Below are 19,725 nucleotides of genomic sequence, written 5' to 3' on the forward strand. Positions count from 1 at the left end.
AAGTGATTCAAAGATGAATAGGAATTGTACGCGAACAAGCTGAGCTGTGTTATTTCTAAAAGCGCGTTTGGCGTTTTTCCTAAGAGATTTCGGCATCTCTTATAATCAGCTTCCAGTGAGAGTTCGAAGAATGCTGAGACATCTATGGCCGGAATGTTGTTTTTCTAGATAACCTGCATGCGCTAGAACTATGAAAAATGGCAATCTATTCCATAGCATACTTTGGATTTACGAACTGTTTTTTTACGTGATTGGGAGTCTTTGTTCGCATCACTTTGTCTTTATGTATGCATGTGTACGTAGAACAATGCCCTGTGGAATAGACCATCGAAATATACGCGACGCGTTCCTCATCACCTTCTAATTCGTTATCTCAAATTCACTAGCTTCGTGAGCCATTACACAGTCTCCGGAAATGCCTCGCCTTCCCCTGTTCCTAGAGTCTGACCACTGTCTCAAGGGGTTCATTCTAATCGCGCGCACGAACCTCAGGGGAGACCAGTTGGTGTTTCAGTATCCACCGACTGTATTCGGATCGCTTTTAGGAGACACGTTGTACTCGACCTACATCGACAAGATTCAGGCTGTCTCAACCAAGGAAGTAGCAGAAAAACTAAGAGAATATATAGACTCTAGCGCAAACAAAAACACGTCATTTCCCCACACTGCGTACAATCGGACAAAAACTGTCAATGAGTTCGGCCGACATGTACCCGTTTCTTGTTATTCCAAGAACTCATTTTTCCACCAAGATGGCCCAACGCACGACAGGTCGTTGGTCACCTCTTCTTATTGTCCGTTTAAGGCGTCTATAGATCACGCGCAGAGCAGATCGTCTACGGGCTGCAGCTTGTCGTCTAGTCAGCTGCAGGCCGTTTTGTCTTTCAAGAAGAATTTTTTCGATCGAGTGTTGGAGCTGGTGGTCGACCAATATATGTTGATTGGCTTTCCGACGCACCTCCAGGGGCTGCTTCGTTCGAATCCGAAGAGGTGCCATAGCAAAATGAATCCAAAGAAGGAGAGCGGTGAGTCATTCAAGACTACTGGACTCGCAGAAAAGAGCGAGATGGACAGAATTGAGAAACTGGTCGAAAAAAACAAACGGCCACCCGAGCCTTTCGAGCCCGATCAGAACATTCTTCGTCCCGCCGAAAAATGCACAGACGTGCCCCAGTCCTACTCGAATACATCTTCTCAACCTAATCACTCGAGTCCGGTTCATTTGTCTACAAACTCGCAATCTTCTGCTTCCACCTGTCAGAAGAATAGTGAAAATCTTGCATCGACGACGACGCACGAAGAAATCGTTGCCTTTAACCTGATGTGTGTCATTCCGAAGAACACGTCACCGAGCATGGTTCTGGAGATTCGTCAAATGGTTGAACGCATCACTGCCTCGCTGAAGTACGAGCAGGAGCACAGTCGATACCTGAGCAACGAAATTTCTTTCATTCTCTCTAGTTACGAGCAATGGCTCTACCAGCACTGCAAACGGCATTTTCTTACCGACCGAGATGATGTAGTGCATAGCGCTTATACCCATGACCTAGCTTATGCAGACTTGGTCGCGCGAATTCAGGAAAAGTCGAGCTTGCTTCGTCTCATAAAGAGCATTTACCACGAAATTAGGCGGTACAATTGTTGCTGCATAAAAGTTAACCGGCACCTGTATCTGAGCGTGAAGCTGGATCAGGAAAAATGCAAGTTCGGCAATTGCAAATACGACTCCACCTCCGATGACAGCAGTGATGCAAGCAGACCCAATCATCTGTCCGATCAGACTGCCTGTCGCAGCAAGTCGCATAGGAAAGACCCTGGCTACGCACGCGATCAAGGTCATATCGACGCGCCGCCTCTGGCTCGCGCAGACTTCGGTCGCGGCCCGTCGGGCGCCGAGTGCGTCTCTGGTGTTCATAGCAAGACGAATAATGTGTGGAAACCGCGATGGGAAAACAATTGTTTCCGTAGGTTGAACGAAAAATGGTCCCACTTGAACAGCATTCGTCCGTACCACACCTTGTTGATATTGGACCCTCAAGCTTGTATGGACGCCATACCGGTGGACGGATCCATGGAGCTGAGGGACCTGGTCGAGAGGTGCAATGTTACGAAATCGTTCGCGAGGCTACAACTGGAAATGTCGTTGCCGTTGTCCCAGCTGTTTCAACTAGCATCTAATCTTGTGTATTGGAACCATGCGAGGATCATTGAAGCCGTGAAGCCGGAGAATGTATATGCCGTTAAGGGAGGCAAGCCAAAATATCGCGATTTTCATTTTTCCTATTTGGCCCAAAAGTTTCAACAGCGTTTTGGAAATGTGATCAAGCTGCAGTCAATTCTTCAGATGCTGTCGACGCCGAAGAGTCTGAAAGAATTATTGGACAGATGGTCGAACATGCAACTGGTCAACATGATTGCATGGCTGATAAGACAGGATCTGATCAGGCAAGTTAGACTTTACGGATATCTGATCATCCCTCAATGTGAGCGCAGTACAAATCAGCGTCGCATGTCTTGTTCTATGTATTCAGAACCCTCCGCAGATCGTTGTTCTAAAAGCTTTTCTCAAGGACAAACATCCTCCTCTTTCCCAGATGTGGCGAATTCGTCTATCGCTCCAACGTATTCTGAATCAAATAGCATCACCTACCTTCCACTCGAACAGGAGCAAAGTGCATTTTTGAACAGTCTGAACGACGGCAGCCATACATACAAACGGCTTCGACAAATCTGCCCCTACTTGAATGGCATGTACCATATGCACGAAATATCTTGGCGCGAACAACTGCCTCCCGACGAGTTGGACCAAGTCCTGGCCGTCTACAAGGACATCATTGTCACAGTGTCCATTCAAGAAGAATTTCTTTAAAATTGCGCTTCCCCTCCTCCATAAACTCATTGCTCTCTTCATATTATACACACAAGAAGACAGGTCCTTTTTTTTGTGTTGTACGCATTTTGAGCTTTGGTCGCTTTTCACTCCCCCTCGTCTATTCCGTGCACTGTCTTCGGCTCGCTTCTCGCCGACACATCGGCCGTTCAGTCTTCGCCGTGTCTGTGATGCGCGGCCAGCCGTGTCGGTTTTTTTTTCGTCTCCTTTCTCGGCCCCGCGCGCCCCGCCGGGTTTCGGCGCCTCCCTTCATCGACGGCCCCCTTCGACACGCGGGTCGCCCTCGCCGCGGGCCCGTTGGCGCAAAACGAGTCGATCACCACAATTTAGTTGTCAAAAAAAAAAGTGGCTGTGTACTCGTTTACACACATTTCGAGCAGTTTTCGATCTCAATTTTAGTGTGGAGTCATTAGCAACGTCAGAATGAGTTATTACCTCTCCTATCATTTGAATCGTGCCGCTAGACGGACGGTGCCCGAGAAGAAGTGCCGATTCGTGTCTGCTAGAACTAACCGTCATTGGCTCTTCAGCTCGAACACGTTTAGACTCGGGCGAGGGGCGCGCGTCGTCTGCAGCCGCGAGAATCTGGCGTCTCGCCACTATCACGCCAGCAGGGTGCTTCTGGCCGAGTGGGATGGTGGTATGTTGAGGCAATAGAAAAAAGTTTGAGTAGGCTGCGTTTCTCATGCGCCGAGGACGTGGAGACTGACAGACCTGCGCGGTTGTTCTCCGCGAGCAGCCGCCAGGTGCTGCGCGTTAAGGAGTCCAGAAAACCTGAGCACATTGGGGGCATCGCACGTAAATTTTTTTTTTCGAACAGATTCATATAATCCTCGTTAAATTTTTGAAAGGACGCGTCTTTCCTTGCTTGTTGTGTGCGAACCTGTTTGTAAAAAAAAAAAAAAAGTGGTCTAACTTAATGAGACGTGTTGCTTTGTTGATATGCGCTCTACATACGAGTAGTGGAGAAGGAGTTCTTGGCCATGCCCTCGCTATCGCCGACCATGACGCAGGGAACGATAGTATCGTGGATCAAAAATGAGGGCGACAACTTCAAGCTTGGAGATCCGTTGGCTGAAATTGAAACGGATAAATCCACTGTCTCTCTCGACGCAACGGACGATGGGTATTTGGCTAAAATTTTGGTGCCCGCTCATCAGCCCAACATTCCCATTGATGCGCCCATAGCAGTCACCGTGAAAAGGAAAGAGGACGTTTCGAAGTTTGCTAATTACCGGTTGGAGTCTGAATCTCCGCCCCAAAAAGGGCAAAAAACTTCGGTGGAGAAAAAAACTGACGAGCCAAAAAAAGAAGAGTCTGACGTCGCTACTTCCGAGTCCCCGTCGCTCGAGGGAGCGCGTTTGTTCGCATCTCCGCGCGCCAGGGCTCTGGCAAGAGAGATGCAGGTGGACTTGTGTCAGGTTAAGGGCACCGGGCCGAACAGTCGCGTGTTAGCAAGGGATGTGTTGAAAAAACATGAGGACATGCAGGAAGGTGCTACAGCGCCTAGCGAGACAGGTCCGGACCTCAGAAAAGCCCAGAAGGAGCCATCTAGGGAAGCAGAGTATCCAACTCCTTCAGAATCCTACGTCGATTTGAGCCTGAACACGATTCGACGCATAACTGCTGAAAGGCTTACAATGTCGAAGACGACCATTCCGCACTATTACTTGTCGGTTGAGATTTGTCTCGATGCGTTGCTGGAGACAAAGCGACAGCTTCAAAATTTTCTCACTCGAGAAACCAAAAAACCGTCAGAACCGAATGATGGCTCCCCGTCGCCTGACGGGCACCTCAAGCTGAGCATCAACGACTTTATCATCAAAGCAGCCGCTCTGACCATGGCAAAGCACCCGGTCGTCAATAGCGAATGGAGAAACGACTACATACGTCAATACAAAGATATTCACATCAATGTCGCAATTAACACCGAGTATGGACTCCTCACGCCCGTCATCCGACACGCGAACACCAAAGGTCTAGAGGACATTGCTAGCACCATGGCGCAGCTCATCAGCAGCGCTCGAAAAAACAGGCTCACTCCCGCGCAGCTTTCTATCGGGACATTCACTATCTCCAATTTGGGCATGTTCGGCATCCAACAGTTCTCCGCCGTCATCAACCCGCCTCAGGCCGCCATCTTGGCAATAGGGTCAGCCTACGACAGAGTGGTCGCCGCGGAAAACGGTCAGTTTGTCAGCAAAAAATTCATCCAAGCCACCCTCAGCGCGGACCACCGGATCGTAGACGGTGCCATCGGCGCAGAGTGGCTCCGTACCTTCAGAAACCTCATAGAAAACCCCATCAAATTTATGCTATAAATTGTACCAAAGCTCTTCAATAAATCTCATATAGTCGTTTCAGAATTTACCTTTTTTTTTTTGTTTTTTTTTGCTGGGCTCTCTGCGCGTCGCAGCGCATCCACCCGTCGCAAGTCGACCGATTTCGCGAAATTCATAAAACAACAATCTCATGGTTCGAAAATCGTTTATTTTATCCCTTTCAGTCCTTGAACACAAAAAAAGAAGAAGAAGAAGAAGCTCTGTGAACCAGGATTGCGCAAAATTGTGACCTGTTTTTCTTGGACCTTCTGCGCGCTGATCGCACGCTCGCTCTCAAGACATCAACTTATTCGATCGTACGCAAAAAAGAGAGAGTCAAGACCTCAAAAACTCGATAATGCTGTTTCCCCATTTCTGGTCCAAACTCAGGTCGTATTTGTATAGGCATAAAGACACGATGTGTGCCGTGTCTTCGTTGATGCCGTGCTCCTGCAAGTACTCTTCAAAACTCGACTGCAAGTTCTCGCTCAATTCGCTGAACATGGCCGACTGCGCCTCTTCTAACGGCTGATTTGGCTTCAGTATCGAGACCTCTTCGACCATCAAAGATCCGGCTCGAGCGGAACAGTCAAATATCAAACTTCCCCGATTTTCTCCCGCAGGTTGAACCCTGCTGATAGATATTTTGAAAAAGTCGTGTTGGCCCTTCAACTCGTTTTCATCCGCCTCCTCTTCTCCGTCGGACACCTCCGGGTCCACGCTCTCCTGAGCGTCTTGATCCAACAGTGCCTTCTCCGCATCCGACTCCTCAGTGTTTGGTATGATCTCGATCGTAACTCTGCAAAAAAAAAAAAAAAAAAATAAATAAAATTAACATACGCGCGTCATAAAAATTCCGCTCCGTCCCCGCCCGTCTCGTACCTGTTATTTCGAACCACCTTGGTCAAGCTGATCTCCTGATCGTTCATATCCATCTGCGTTCGCCTCCGCGTGTCAGCAATAAACCGATGCAATCTAACGATATCGCTCACGCAGAGCCCCCGCCGACGTGCATACCCTCCACCCATTTTTGAGCAGCAGGTCGCCCAATGTGCCCATCTCCTCCTCCGCGTCGTTCTTCAGATACTGCTCTAAGTTCCTGATCAACTTCATTTCCGTGTCCACTAAGATTCGAAGTCAGCCTACGGTCGTCTTGTCCAACGCGCGTCCCTCTCGGACTCCATCAGTCTCTGCCCCTCCGGCGGCTCCGAAAGCGGCCCCTCGCCAAATCGCTCACGAGCACGCGGGCCACGCGGCGCAGAAATGGACGACGTACTCATCGACTGGTAGAAACGCCTGCAGCCGCCAAACATGCGACGGCTAGAGATCAATGTCACGGCGCGCGGCAGTGCCGAGCGAGAGGCCAATCGAGCCCCGCTCGCGGGCTCCTGCAGCGCCCTCCTAGGCCTCCGGACGACCGAAGTCACGACAGAGCTACGTAACAGCATCACAGTAAGAGAAACACTAATCCGATCCAAATCATAAAAAAAAAAAAATTTCTCGTCGTGTGACGCAATTTTTCGCCCATTCCCTCCGGACGACCGAAGTCGCGACGGAGCCACGTAGCAGCGTCGCGGAGCAAGAGAAACACCAACCAGACCTAAAACGTGCGATAAAAAAAAATCACTGTGTGACGCAATTTTTCGTCCATTTTTATTCTTCAGACAACCAGAGAATACGTGTGTGTTAAAAAAACAGCAAAAATAGAAAAAGACCCATCCTTAATCGACAGTCTCCATGTTGGACGTCTCAGCCGCATCCGCCTCAAGTGGAGGCACTTCCGAGGAGACAGGCTCTACCGTCGGCTCGCTCATGTCGAGGGAAAGCCCGAACGAAACCATTCTGTACAGACGGCTGGCAAATGGAGCCGGATCATCCATGGAAAATCCAGAAGTGAGCAATGCAGTCTCGAACAATAGCCAAACCAGGTCCTTAACAGTCTTGTCAACCTCGTCAATCTCAACGCGCCTTCGGAGCTCCTGGATGATCTTGTTGTTCGGGTTAATCTCCAACGTCTTCTTGGAAATCATGTAGGACGACATCCCCTCGGGTCGGAGCGCCTGGGACTTCACAATACGCTCCATCGTCGCACTCCACCCAAACTCTCCAGTGGTAATACAGACGGGTGACTCAACAATTCGGTTGGAAACAACGACCTTGTCAATGCGGTTCTCCAATGTGTCCTTGATAACCTTCAACAACTTGCTGTACGACTTCTTCTCTTCCTCCACCTTCTCCTTCTCCTCGTCGCTCAAGTTGAGGTCCAAGTTCTCCTTGGTGATACAAATCAGCGGCTTCTCGTCGAACTCCTTCAACTGGCTAACCGCATACTCATCTATCGGGTCCACCATGAACACGACCTCATAATCACGCTTCTTCAAGCCCTCCACAAACGGACTGGTCTCGACCGCCTTTCGGCTCACGCCAGTAATGTAGTAAATGCCCTTCTGCTTCTCCTTCATGCGCGTCACATAGTCTCGGAGAGAGCACATCTCGTCCCCTGACTTGGTCGTGTGGAAGCGAAGCAATTCAGCCAATTTCTGAGAATTCACAGAATCCTCGTGAATGCCGAACTTCAAGTTCTTCCCGAACGCCTCGTAGAAGGTCTTGAAGTCCTCCTTGTTCTCCGCGATTTCGTGGAACAACTCGATCGACTTCTTGACGATGTTCTTGGAAATCAGCTTCAATATCTGATTCTGCTGGAGCGACTCGCGCGAAATGTTCAACGGCAAATCTTCAGAATCTACCACACCCTTAATAAACGAAAGCCACTCGGGAACCAACTCCTCGCAGTTGTCCATGATGAACACTCGGCGAACGTACAACTTGATGTTGTTTTTCTTCCTCTTCGTCTCAAACATATCAAACGGCGCCCTACGAGGCACAAACAGCATCGCTCGGAATTCCAAATTTCCTTCCACTGAAAAATGCTTGACCGCCAAGTGGTCCTCCCAGTCGTTGTTCAAAGACTTGTAAAACTCGACGTACTCCTCTCTCGTTATCTCCTCGGGCTTCCTCATCCAAATAGGCTTGGTCTTGTTCAACGTCTCGTAGTTAGTCGTCGTCTCCTTCACCTTCTTCGTCTTCTTCTTGGACTCGTCCGCGTCCTCAACCACCACTTCCGATTTGGCCTTGTCGTCCTCCGCGACCACCTCCTCGTCCTCTACTTCCTTCTCCACCTCCTTCGTAACCAACAACTTGATCGGATACGAAATGAACTGAGAGTGCTTCTTGACCAAATCCTCAAGACGCCTCTGTTCTAAATACTCAGTCTGGTCGTCCTTCAGGTCCAACACGATCTTCGTCCCTCTCCCGATGCTCTCTCCCTCATCCGGACGAATCGTAAAGTGACCTCCCGCCTCAGACTCCCACACATACTGAATGTCGTCATTGTGCTTCGAGATCACCGAGACCTTATTGGCCACCAAGTACGCCGAATAAAACCCGACACCGAACTGACCAATCAAAGAAATGTCACCTCCCGCCTGCAACGACTCCATGAAGGCCTTCGTTCCAGACCTCGCAATCGTTCCTAAATTGTTAATCAAATCTGTCTTGGTCATTCCGATACCCGTGTCCTGCACAATCAACTGCTTCGTCTCCTTGTTCGGGATCAGCCTAATCTCGAGCTCAGACCCTGTGTCTAATACTGATTTGTCCGTAAGCGACGCAAAACGGATCTTGTCAAGAGCCTATACACAATCATCAACGCACAAAAAACGTCGTCAGACACTCGCGAAAAAAAGCTGCCACCTTTCCGCACACAACAACTGAGAAATACCCCCTCTCCTCCCACGTACATCCGAGCTGTTGGATATCAATTCCCTCAAAAACACCTCCTTGTTAGTGTAGAAGGTGTTCACAATCAAGCTCATAAGCTGATTAATTTCAGCCTGGAATTGGAATGTTTCAACCGGCATTTTTGTTTCTCTCTCTACAACACCGTTCAGCGTCAGCAACATATCCCACACATCAAGCACCATCACACGGCTGCCAACGAAGAACCTCTACAACGTACCTAATTCGACAATAACTAAGTTATTAATGAATCGGAATGCTCCGAAACAGACAAATAAACACCAAAGCGTACATTGTTACTCTAGCATTATTCTGCCAGTTTTCAGTAAAATTTCACCCAGTTTTCACTCGATTGTCCTGTTCAGACTCTATTCAACATCTACAAACAACTCTCACTCTTGCCTTGATATTCAATTCCGAATAACATGTTGCCGGTGAAATGTGCTACAATGCGGTTCAAAACTTCGGACCTGACACTTCTATAAACTTTTCAAACTTTTTCCCGCCTACTGCCGACTATCATGCGTTGTACCACCTTTTTCGTCCTCCTTGAAGGGGCTATCCATTGCGCGAGTACGCCGGGAAGTCCATATTTCTTTGCACACCTGAGCGCGCGCAGAGCTGGTCTAATTTCGTCAGCTGCGCCCCTATGACACCTGTTCGGCCCGCGAAGAGAGAGGACGTGTCCTTCGGCGGGCAGAGCGCGCAGGCCACTTCTCAATTTGGCTATCGGGCACACAAGCGCGCGTATTCGAAGAAGACCACAAAAAAGACCTCTCTAACCTGTGAGGCGCTTACATGCCACGCACTGCACGTCAGCTTTCTGCATACGACTGTCTGAAACAGACATCGTCTGTGTGCTAGAGATCCTTCCTAGACAAAAGACACGCGATGTGCGCGTGTTTAGTATCTCCACACACCAATCATTATGCAAATTTAACACGCTTCGGTCTCCATGCGATTTGTGTGTGGCCATCTGTACGGTTCTGCGTAACAATAAGAGCTGGCGGACAGTATCGCGCAACAACGTTCTCTCGGACGTGTTCGCGTTGAATGCAAGTCTAGCCCACGAAGACACGGGCAGTATCAGACCTGGCATGGTTTTACTAAGGGGCAAAAACAATAGAAGGAAATAGAGTTTTGGTCCTCTTTTCAGCTAGCGAGCGTCTCTGTCTCTAGAAATCGCAGAGCACCCATATAGAGGTGATCTCGGTCACGAAGATTCCAGTGTATACAGAACGTAAAGCAAGCTGCAGAATGCAAAATTTGTGCTACTCTGACAAAGGTCATGCTAAAGCTGATAAGCTCGCAGTCTAGATGGTAAAAATTCATTTTTATCCAGTGACAAAATAATCGTACGCAGCCTTGATAAATTCATGACCTTCTCTAAAAAAGGTATTTTGCTTCTGTATAAACAAAGTTGAAATTAATTTTTTTTATATTCCACGACCAGTGATGTCTGATGTACGTGTATGAAACTCACTAGGAGGCGCGGTAACGTCGACGGGGGGGCACCCGACTCCCACGGGCGTGGTAATTCTGCTTTTTCTTTACGCGAGGGAGCAGGTTTTTGTTCATACAGACCAAAATGGCGAAGACGGCATATCGGTCTATCGAAGTATAAGGATGAGACTATCGCACTAACTCTTTTCTCGTATTATAGAAAGAAGATTTGAGCGAGTGGGCCCGGAATGTGCCTTGGGAAAAATGTATGATTGATTATTATCTTTGCAGTATTGAGAGAAAATTTGTCCGTCTTGAGTTTGCTGAATCTATCTTTTCGCAGATGAAAAGAGCGATTGCGCCGGCGGCCATGGCTGAGTGATGAAAAAAATAGCTAACACAAAGCATGTTCATAATACACATAGGGATTTATGACAAGGAAGTCGAACTCTTGCTCACCCAGCTGAGAGAAAGAATAGCTACGCTGACCAGTGAAGGAGTGACAGGTACACCAGCCACTAAGTGTGATCAGGAAATGGTGTGACGAGCTCCTTTCTAGGGTGTTTTTTTCTTTATCGGCGTGTACTCTTGATGCGTGTGTGCGCGCTCATCCCTTAGCCATGGTGTGTTTGCTGACTGTTTTTTTCCTAAATAATGGAAAGGCGACGAAGAGGAATCCAACACTAGCATAAAACTGGTCACCGTTGGAGATGGCGCCGTTGGGAAGACTTCTCTTTTAATCTCCTACATTACAAATGACTTTCCCACTGATTATGTGCCCACCGTTTTCGAAAACCACTCAAAGCAAGTCAAGCACAACGCCACAAATAAAGACGTTCTTCTTCGTCTGGTACGTTGTGCGCATCGAATTTTTTCTATTTCAATTAACGCAGACACTAAACGGTACCTTCAAAGTGGGACACTGCTGGCCAAGAAGATTACGATCGATTGAGACCGCTTTCCTACCCTGGCGCAGATCTCATACTCATTTGCTTTTCCACAGTCTCGCCGGTGTCTTTGAATATGATCCGGGAGAAATGGTATCCTGAAGTGAAGCACTATGCACCAGATGTCCCAGTCATTCTTGTAGGAACAAAGGTCGATTTGCGCTCTGAGGAGGCGAAGGATGGGAATGAGGGTGGAACCTACGTCACTGAAGAAGAGGGAAGGACAGTAAAGGAAAAAATTGGTGCAGTGAAGTACATTGAAGTGTCTAGCAAGACGGGGTTCAACCTTGACGAAGTCTTTCAATCCGCTATGGGGGTGGTCTTAGACATTCGTAGAAACGAAGAAAGATCAAGATCAGCTGGCAGAGGGGAAAATGTCAGCAGTGACACCGTCGAGTCTTCGACTACTCATCCGCGTAAGAAATCGGCGCGCCACCAAAAAGTATGCATCCTGTTCTAATCACATCAGGCCCGTGATAATCAATAAGGCTTGATCATGTGCCCTAGTTTGGTAAGATCCACAATATTCGAAATGACAAGAAAGAACACAAAATTGATGAGACACCTTGTGAAAATGTGAAAACCACCTTCGGCATGTCCCTATCGAAGTCTTGTACATAATGTATATGAGGCAATCTACATACGTACATACGTGCATACATAATTCACAGACGACAACGATGTCCACCACGCTGACCTAGAGGCAGTGCCAACGAGTGCGCGCCGTTACGCATTGCCCCTACGCACTCTCGTCATGCTATGTATTTCACGGGCCTCCTTTCAGGACAAGAGACACCTACGTTGTACGTTAGAGAATACCAATATCCCACCAACGCAGGGTACTGAACTGCCGAGCACACTTTAGACGAATGCGTGGACGACAACCGCATTCTACCTGCGCATGTGAATCGGGTACCAGGCACCGAGGTGTGTGGCACAGCGCTGCGGTTTTTTAGAACATGCTTTAAAATAGAATAAATTCGTGCAAGTACGAAAAACGGTATTTCTCTCAACTGAATAGGGCCCACAGTCTAACATGCGGGAAGGAAGATTTGGCCTTCAGCGACACGAGCCCCAGTTTTGGTGGCAACCAGCGCCTTGGTGTTTTTGGCGCGCAAAAAGGAGGGGAAGGGAGAAGTCCGACGTGTCTTCAGTTCGACAGAATCGTGAATAGCAGAAACAAACAGTACTTCGATAGTATTTTTCTGAATTTCGGGTCTCATGTGTGCTTTATAGCTCGTTTTGGGACAACAACTTCTTTGACCTATGTGCTTGAGTGAAGGAAGTCCGTAGAGGGGTAGGGTGTCTGGTGCCTTCTCATTGATACCGAGAAGTTTTTGAGTTCACACAGCGGTGCGTCTATATGCGAAGGGCATACAAGCAGCTGAAGTTGTGACAGGTTCGCAAGAAGGAGGCTCCATAACTTTTTTTCGTCAATGAGAACAGCCGCCAGCCCGTTCTAGTGCTATCGTGCCTGAGTGTTACAGCTTCTTAGTATGCATTGGTTTTGGCAAAGGGATCTTGCCTGAAACTGGCGCCAATTGCGCAACGCTGAACGATTTCTTGACCTATGCCACGAGTTCTGGAGGAGCGGTACGATTTTGTTCAACGACTGCAATTCGTACCAATTGTCGGGCGCATAAAAACGGCCTGCACGTCGTTAGGATTTAAATAGGGTGCAGTTCAACGGAGGGGGCGGGTAGCAATTTGTCTGCACTTGTGTCTTGTGGAGAGACTGCTGTGATACAGATCAAAGTTTCCTCGGTGAAGCAAGTCTACAAGCTAATAAAACATAGTACAGTGCAGTATAGAGTGATCTACATCACTGCTTTCTTTGAATTCGTCTATGGCTGCGTCTACTTCGTCTACCCAGGTATCGCCTTTTGAATTGATCTACAAAACAACGGTGAGTGGAACACTTTTTTCCAGCCTCTAGGCGGAGGGGGGAGGGATGTCGACGCACAATCTGAAACAGGCGATAGACGTTGCGTGCTCCAACAATGGCATCTTCATGACTGTCTTTGATCGTGAAATTTATGATATGCACCGGTTGATGAGATGAAGCCTCTCGATGCAACAGATCTTCGGAGCGTATACCGTCAGAAAATCAAAAGGCGCGAATTCCGTTTGAGCCGCGAAGGTGAGTTCTTTCGGACATGGGGGACAAAATTCGGGATTTACGTACCGTCTACAATGACATCATAGACGCGGTCCTCAAAGGTAAAAATAATATCAAATTGCAGGGAGACTTCGTCTTGAAATCGCTGGGGTCTCGGCTTGACCTTCATGTTTCTATGGATCATGCTCAAGAGTCCCTTTCTTCTATAGCTAGCGCGATCAAAAGGTTGACGTCAAAATTGAGGTTTTTGGGTGGTTTGAGAAAGTATGAGAAAATGAAAGAGTACAATTCCTCATCTTTGGCGATCAAATCCTCATAAATTTCCGCATATGTCTTTTTGAAGTCGTATATGTTTGGCGTGGCCTGCGTTGTGCCGGGCAGCTTGACCTGCGAACTTGTGCCGAATGAATAGACGTTTTGTACGCCTTTTCGAAGGAACAGGTAGTGCGCTTCCATGCTGCGGTTGACGTTTGAGGCGCAGACGGCGGCGATGCTTTTATCGGTGAAGTAGGATGGCATGGCGTATATCCCGTGCAAAGCAAGCGAGACGAGGTGTTTTGAGACGTATGAAAAAGTGTGAAATTTTTTTATCGGTACAACTGACAAGTCTGAGTGCAAATTTTTGGTGCGGTTTCCCAGTCGAGGCGAGTCACTGCTCGCTCAAGGGTCAAGAGGAAGAAGGGGACAGGGCAGCGGCATGGAGAGTTTTTATCTTCCAAAGACGGTGTTGCCAGCGGCGGACCCGGTCTCTGACGGCGCTGCTCAGACGAGGACAGCCACGCATGTGCTGAATTCGTCGTTAAAAAATTGTGTCTGGGCGCAAGGTCACAATACGTCGAATGCTATAGGCTTCGTCGCGATTTTGGGCGACCGCCCGCTTTTTCAGCTCTCTTCTTTGAAGTTAGATCACAAGGACCCGTCGCGATCTGAGCTGGTCGTACGTATTTTTGAATAAAGCGCGTTTTGGGCTTTTTTTTCGCCTCTGCGTCGAAGTGCGCGAGGCGCGGGGAGTGGGCGTCGATGCGACACGGCGGACGGAGAGCGGGGAAGAGCCGAGGGAATTCTAGGAATTCGTGTGACTAAGGGGGCGCGGTTGTTTGACGGGTAACAAGAGGATAAGTCAAATTAGAACAGAGAACCTCGGGAAGGTGGCGACGATGGCGGACGACCTGGCGGCTTTGTCGAACCTGGATGGGAGCATCAGCGTTTACAAGCTGCGCAGGAAGAGTCCGAGGCAATATTTGGACGACCCGAAGTTGGAAGAGGTGTTAGAGTGCGACGCGAAAAAGTTGGAATCGCTAGTGTTTGAATCCAAAAAAGTAGCCGTTTACACATTGAACGCGAACAGCTGTTTGAGGGAGAGACAGTCGTGTTCGGTGCCGATGGAGTACTTGACGATGGATTTGTCGTCTTCTGGGGTGTTTAGTAAGGCGGAGGGCCACAATCGGTCGAACGCGTATGGTGGTGTGACGGCTCAGAAGTTGTTGGCCTTTAGACAGGGTTACCAGACGGTGTGGGACTTGGCGAGGCCGGACATAGGGCCGATTAGATCGTGGTACTGTTCGACGCTCACGAGGGCGCTCAGGTGGAGTGGGTCGTCCGAGGGTTCGAATCAGTTCGCGCGAGGTTCGATTCACGGTAGCGTCAAGATTTACGATCTCAGGGCGAAGGGCAGAAGCGCCGCGTGGCAAAGAAAGCGAGGACACAGAGGGACTATAAGGTGCGTTCGCTGGAATTTGTCTTTGCCTTATTGGCTCGCTACGGCGGGAGAGGATGCCATCATCAGAATTTGGGATTTGAGGTACGACGCGCCGCTTAGGGAGTTGTCTGGACACGCCAACTGCGTTAATTCGGTTTGTTGGTCGCCCGTGAGTGTGGACACGTTGGTGAGCGGGGGTACGGATCGGTCTCTGAAGCTGTGGAACTTGAGGGCCGGGCCCTGCTACAACGTCGCCAATATTGGCCGGTGGGATTCCAGCGTCACTGGGGTTGGGTGGAGCAACGAGAGGTCGGCGGTGGCTGCGTTTGGGGTGAGTGCGACGGGGATAGTACAAGCTTGCACGTTGTCCACCGACATTTCGTACCCTTTGGTGCCGTCGTCGCCGTCCGGATGCAAAGGGCAGAGCTTCGTGGAGGTGGAGAGGTTGATTTACTGCAGAGACTTCGCGAACGGATTTAAAAAGTCGTACCAGCTCGCGAAAAGGCTTCTTAGCCAGGACCGACTGCTAGAGGCCAATTACGCGCTGGATCTTTGTTATCAGCGACCATCGGTCGCCGAGGTCGACTTTTCGTCGGGCGCGCGGATACCAAAAACGGACGTGACGGAATTTGAAAAAGAGCTTCTCTATTATTCGTACTATATTCCGCCGAATTATTTAGACCAGTTGTGGCCGACGTTCGAAAAAAAATTGATTCTGGACATACAAGTTCTCAAGACGAACATTGAGACCCAGCAGTCGATCCGCGATCAAAAAGTCAAAGACCTTCTGACGGCTCGCGACGTGGTCATCGGATTCATTAAGAAGAACACGCAGTCGATCAACGAGCTGATGCTGCTCGACTTGATTTCGCTACTGGCGTCGTACGACTACATCACCGCGATTTCGTGGGCGAAAGACCTCCTAAACGTGCTGCCGCAAAACCAGCCAATGCACCTGAGCGTCCTGCACACGCTGATCTACCCGACTATTCTAGACGACGAATCAGACGCGGAAGTGATCTCGTCGGTCTCCGAGCAACAGAATAACAGCTCAGAAGCCAAGGCGACTCACACCCCTGGCGCCAACCACGAAACCGACCGCAAGAAGGTGCTCTCGATGCTGTCTAGTTCGCTTCAAAAAGTGCAAAGCGACGCCAACTTCTACGCGAGCACCAAACTCTCCAAGACCTTCCTCGGAGACCAACTGGACTTTCTTCTCGCCTTCTACAGCGCCCTGTGGGGAGACGACCCAGAAGCGCTGTTCAATGCGCAGTGGTCGACCGACACGTGCGTCTCCCTGACAGCCTGGAGGATTTACCTCAACGCCGCCATCGTGTACAGACGGTACGATTTGTTTTACATTCAGGCGACTCAATTGGCCAAAAAAGTCAAAGCGCACTCTTCTGCCAAAATTTTCGAAATACAAATTTTGAACACCGGTCTCACGCTGGAAAAGTACCTCCTGGAGTGCACGCACGTCAACCTGGGCCTCTTAGACGAGTCGGCACTCGCCCCTGACCGGCTCAAAACGCAAAACCCGGTACTCGTAGGCAAGAATAGGAGCGACGTCATCCAGCTGATCAACAGACTCGGTAAGGCGAGCTGCATTATTTTAAACATTCTCCAGAACGCGGACCATACTCACATCCCGAAAAGGCTCCTCACCTCTCTCGCGAACGCTCTCCGTCAAAACACCATCGAAACCGAAGCATACATGAAGGAGGCCTCCACAGACCCCCACTCCACCTCCAATCCGGAGGAAAACCACAGGAGGATGACCGTGTTCAATGCAATATCTCGCAACGTGAAAGACATCGTCGACAAGAAGGGACAAGTAAACGAACAATTTGCCGAATACATCAACGAGTACAAAAATATGGTAGAATCCATGATGAAAAGTTGACTTTTATAATATTGCGAGTTCTCGCCCCCTTTTTCCTGAATAAATGCCGACTTTCACCACTCCGGCCAAACCCGTTTTTTTTTTTTTTTTTTTTCGCATTTAAGCAAGCTGTCATGACCTCTTTTCGCAAAAAAGCAGACCTCACCGACACCGAACCCCCAGGAACCGAGAAAAAAAATTACACCAACCGCATGAAAACCGGCCGACCCACTCGGCTATGCAGACAACGCTAAAACACAGTACACCGGCCTGCGACTCCGTTTCGAGACACTCTCTCATATGTGTTATCACCAAAAAAAAAAAAAGAAGTTCACATGCCTTCAATTCCCTCCATGCACGTCCATATGCCCAATACCTCGCTCCGCGCCCTGAATTAAACACGACCAAACCAGCACCTGTAAGACCTGTCTTCGACGCTTGCATCCTATTGTTGTGGCCGAATCAAAACAGTGTCAACATACCATGAAAATCTCGTATCGCAAATTCTCGTTTTTCCAATAAGGCCAACCAAGCCGATCCGCGCGCATCCGTAGGCGCACGTACGGCAGCGGCCAGAGCACAACTGCCAACGAGCAAAATCTCAGCAAATAAGGCTGTCGCTCTCGCCCGTCGTTTTTTTTTGAGTCAAACGCTTATGGTTGCGATTGTTTTTTTTTTACTCACTTCACTCTGCTTTACGTAGACACCAAAACCTGTTTATGCGCGTTATCGATATACTGGCAATTTTCTTTAGCGTCAGCACGAATAGCGTGTTAAATTTTCTTTCTACACATAAGTACTGCCATTAATTCGTATCCGCGCGTATTACAGAATGTCTAATCCTAGCCCAGAGAAGCCCTGGATGAAGGCGAACTCAGAGTGTGCCGTTGCCGACGCAAACTCGAACTCAACGAAAGAAGTCGCGGTGGACAAACCTCGTGGCAAACAATGGGAAAGAGAGTCATATGCAGCGCCGCTAGACGGTCATAATCGTACGCATCCGTGTGTTGCACACACGTTATTTTTTTTGTGTACTCCACGCGTCAGGGCGAAGAGGGAACAAATTGGACCAGTTCGAAGTCTGCGCGTTACTAATAGTGTCTCCTTTTGTTAGCGGGCGACGAGGAGGGAAATAGAACCAGAAAACCGTGGGAAGGAAGGCCATATCAAGGCGACTATTACAGCGGATACAGCAACTATTCGAGGTATGGCGCCTATTCAAACAGCGGTGTGCCGCCTTCTCTGGTCTATGGAAATTACGGATGTAACAACTACGGAAACTATAATGCGTACAACGCCTATAATGGATATGGCATAAATAATTACGGAGCATATAACGGATATAACAACGGTTATACTGGACCGACCCGTACAATTGGTTGGTATGGTGCCGCGGATAAAGGTTTTCAGTGGGTCAATGGCTTTCATTCCATAACAGCTGGATTCGGCCGATTTGCGGGCTTGCTCGATGCTAATTCTCAAGCGATGCACGGTACCTTGACCAGTATCGTGCGTCTTATAGAGAGCGCCGATTTCTTATACAAAGAAATAGGTGTGCTCGTTTCGAGTATCACCGTGTTTCGCCTCATCGGACAGCTCTTCCGCAAATTGCTTGGGAGGCACGCTGAAGCTGCCGGGTCCGCCAACAACGCTCTTGACCATGTCTCCTCTGCCGCTGATGTTCGAGAATTTACACAAAGTGTGTCGGCCAAGAGTCGACACAAATTCCTGTCTATTTTATTTTTCATATCTACAGCGCTCTTTTTTGGAATGCCCTACTTGTGTTCTATCCTGAAGCGCGTGGCCGGACTTAGCGAAGCCAAATCAGATTTTGAGGAACACTTTTCGAAGGCAGAAAACACCTGTCGTCAGCAGCACGAGATTCGAGCGCTCACGCCCTCTAGAATGCCAATTATGCAAGTTCGCGCCCTACATGATTACCATAAGTCTTCGAATGAAGAAATCAGTATGAGGCGTGGCGACACCATCAACGTCTTCACCAAACCATTTGACCTTTGGTGGGAAGGCGAGATTCAGAATCAGCCGGGGGTAATCGGACTTTTCCCGGCCAATCTAACACAACCACTCTGAGACGTCAGATAGCCGATGTTGTACAAATGTATAAAAACCAGATGAGAAGGAAGCGTTTTGTTTTCCTGGTACTTTCAACAGTGTTGAGGTAGCTTTCGAAGAAGACGCGGAGCGAGGTCTGCTCAGAAGCCCGCCAGATACGTTTATGAGACAAATTGAAACAGCAGCACAAGCAGATTTCGCCGAAAGATGCAGTTTTGTGAAATAGCCCGAAGGTGGCGCATTTAACGGCCGAGCAGCTTGAAACGAGCTGAAGAGGTAGATCTCAGCTTGGCTTTCGGGTTTATTGCTTCGAGTTTAGAAGCTAGTTCCAACATATTGTTTTCTTTGGCTTTTGCCAGGCACATCTTGATGTCTTTTGCATTTAGCTGGCTTTCTAGAGCAGAAAAAATGATGTCTGCGCTTTCGAATTGACACTTACAAATGGCCGAGTACAGCGGGTTGTACTCAGCTCGTTTTTTTTTTTTGCTATCGAGATACTGACTGAACCCGCCCTCCTTGGCCAGTCTTTTCAAGTATTCGTAGCACTGGTTCT

General features: G+C 48.8%; 7 protein-coding genes across 7 annotated transcripts; 4 read left to right on the forward strand and 3 right to left on the reverse strand.

Moving 5' to 3' along the window:
* Positions 1-3,001: 3,001 nt before the first annotated feature.
* On the forward strand, positions 3,002-5,256 carry LOC126315311 (dihydrolipoyllysine-residue acetyltransferase component of pyruvate dehydrogenase complex, mitochondrial-like). Its single transcript, XM_049992552.1, has 2 exons — positions 3,002-3,530; positions 3,854-5,256. The coding sequence occupies exons 1-2, from the start codon at positions 3,314-3,316 to the stop codon at positions 5,209-5,211; spliced, it is 1,575 nt and encodes a 524-aa protein (XP_049848509.1). The 5' UTR covers positions 3,002-3,313; the 3' UTR covers positions 5,212-5,256.
* Positions 5,257-5,362: 106 nt separating this feature from the next.
* On the reverse strand, positions 5,363-6,671 carry LOC126315350 (uncharacterized). The gene is made up of 4 exons (XM_049992601.1): positions 6,488-6,671; positions 6,229-6,335; positions 6,094-6,146; positions 5,363-6,010 (listed from the first exon to the last, which is right to left on the reverse strand). Exons 1-4 carry the CDS (start codon positions 6,657-6,659, stop codon positions 5,548-5,550), a joined length of 795 nt encoding a protein of 264 aa, XP_049848558.1. The 5' UTR covers positions 6,660-6,671; the 3' UTR covers positions 5,363-5,547.
* A 171-nt stretch (positions 6,672-6,842) lies between these two features.
* Positions 6,843-9,262, reverse strand: LOC126315215 (uncharacterized). The gene is made up of 3 exons (XM_049992455.1): positions 9,230-9,262; positions 9,012-9,145; positions 6,843-8,903 (listed from the first exon to the last, which is right to left on the reverse strand). Exons 2-3 carry the CDS (start codon positions 9,129-9,131, stop codon positions 6,933-6,935), a joined length of 2,091 nt encoding a protein of 696 aa, XP_049848412.1. The 5' UTR covers positions 9,132-9,145; positions 9,230-9,262; the 3' UTR covers positions 6,843-6,932.
* Positions 9,263-10,339: 1,077 nt separating this feature from the next.
* Positions 10,340-13,819, forward strand: LOC126315217 (rho-related protein racC-like). The gene is made up of 5 exons (XM_049992457.1): positions 10,340-10,473; positions 10,673-10,718; positions 10,878-10,958; positions 11,115-11,302; positions 11,368-13,819. Exons 1-5 carry the CDS (start codon positions 10,465-10,467, stop codon positions 11,857-11,859), a joined length of 816 nt encoding a protein of 271 aa, XP_049848414.1. The 5' UTR covers positions 10,340-10,464; the 3' UTR covers positions 11,860-13,819.
* LOC126315219 (RNA polymerase II subunit A C-terminal domain phosphatase SSU72-like) lies at positions 13,182-14,090 on the reverse strand. The gene is made up of 4 exons (XM_049992458.1): positions 13,805-14,090; positions 13,585-13,727; positions 13,363-13,481; positions 13,182-13,292 (listed from the first exon to the last, which is right to left on the reverse strand). The coding sequence occupies exons 1-4, from the start codon at positions 14,035-14,037 to the stop codon at positions 13,182-13,184; spliced, it is 606 nt and encodes a 201-aa protein (XP_049848415.1). The 5' UTR covers positions 14,038-14,090.
* A 50-nt stretch (positions 14,091-14,140) lies between these two features.
* LOC126315214 (uncharacterized) lies at positions 14,141-17,190 on the forward strand. Its single transcript, XM_049992454.1, has 2 exons — positions 14,141-14,455; positions 14,631-17,190. Exons 1-2 carry the CDS (start codon positions 14,216-14,218, stop codon positions 17,118-17,120), a joined length of 2,730 nt encoding a protein of 909 aa, XP_049848411.1. The 5' UTR covers positions 14,141-14,215; the 3' UTR covers positions 17,121-17,190.
* A 541-nt stretch (positions 17,191-17,731) lies between these two features.
* LOC126315216 (probable peroxisomal membrane protein PEX13) lies at positions 17,732-19,242 on the forward strand. The gene is made up of 2 exons (XM_049992456.1): positions 17,732-18,091; positions 18,214-19,242. The coding sequence occupies exons 1-2, from the start codon at positions 17,932-17,934 to the stop codon at positions 19,188-19,190; spliced, it is 1,137 nt and encodes a 378-aa protein (XP_049848413.1). The 5' UTR covers positions 17,732-17,931; the 3' UTR covers positions 19,191-19,242.
* The last annotated feature ends 483 nt before the right edge of the window (positions 19,243-19,725 follow it).

The sequence above is a fragment of the Schistocerca gregaria genome, unplaced genomic scaffold (assembly GCF_023897955.1).
Source record: "Schistocerca gregaria isolate iqSchGreg1 unplaced genomic scaffold, iqSchGreg1.2 ptg000569l, whole genome shotgun sequence".
NCBI lineage: Eukaryota > Metazoa > Arthropoda > Insecta > Orthoptera > Acrididae > Schistocerca > Schistocerca gregaria.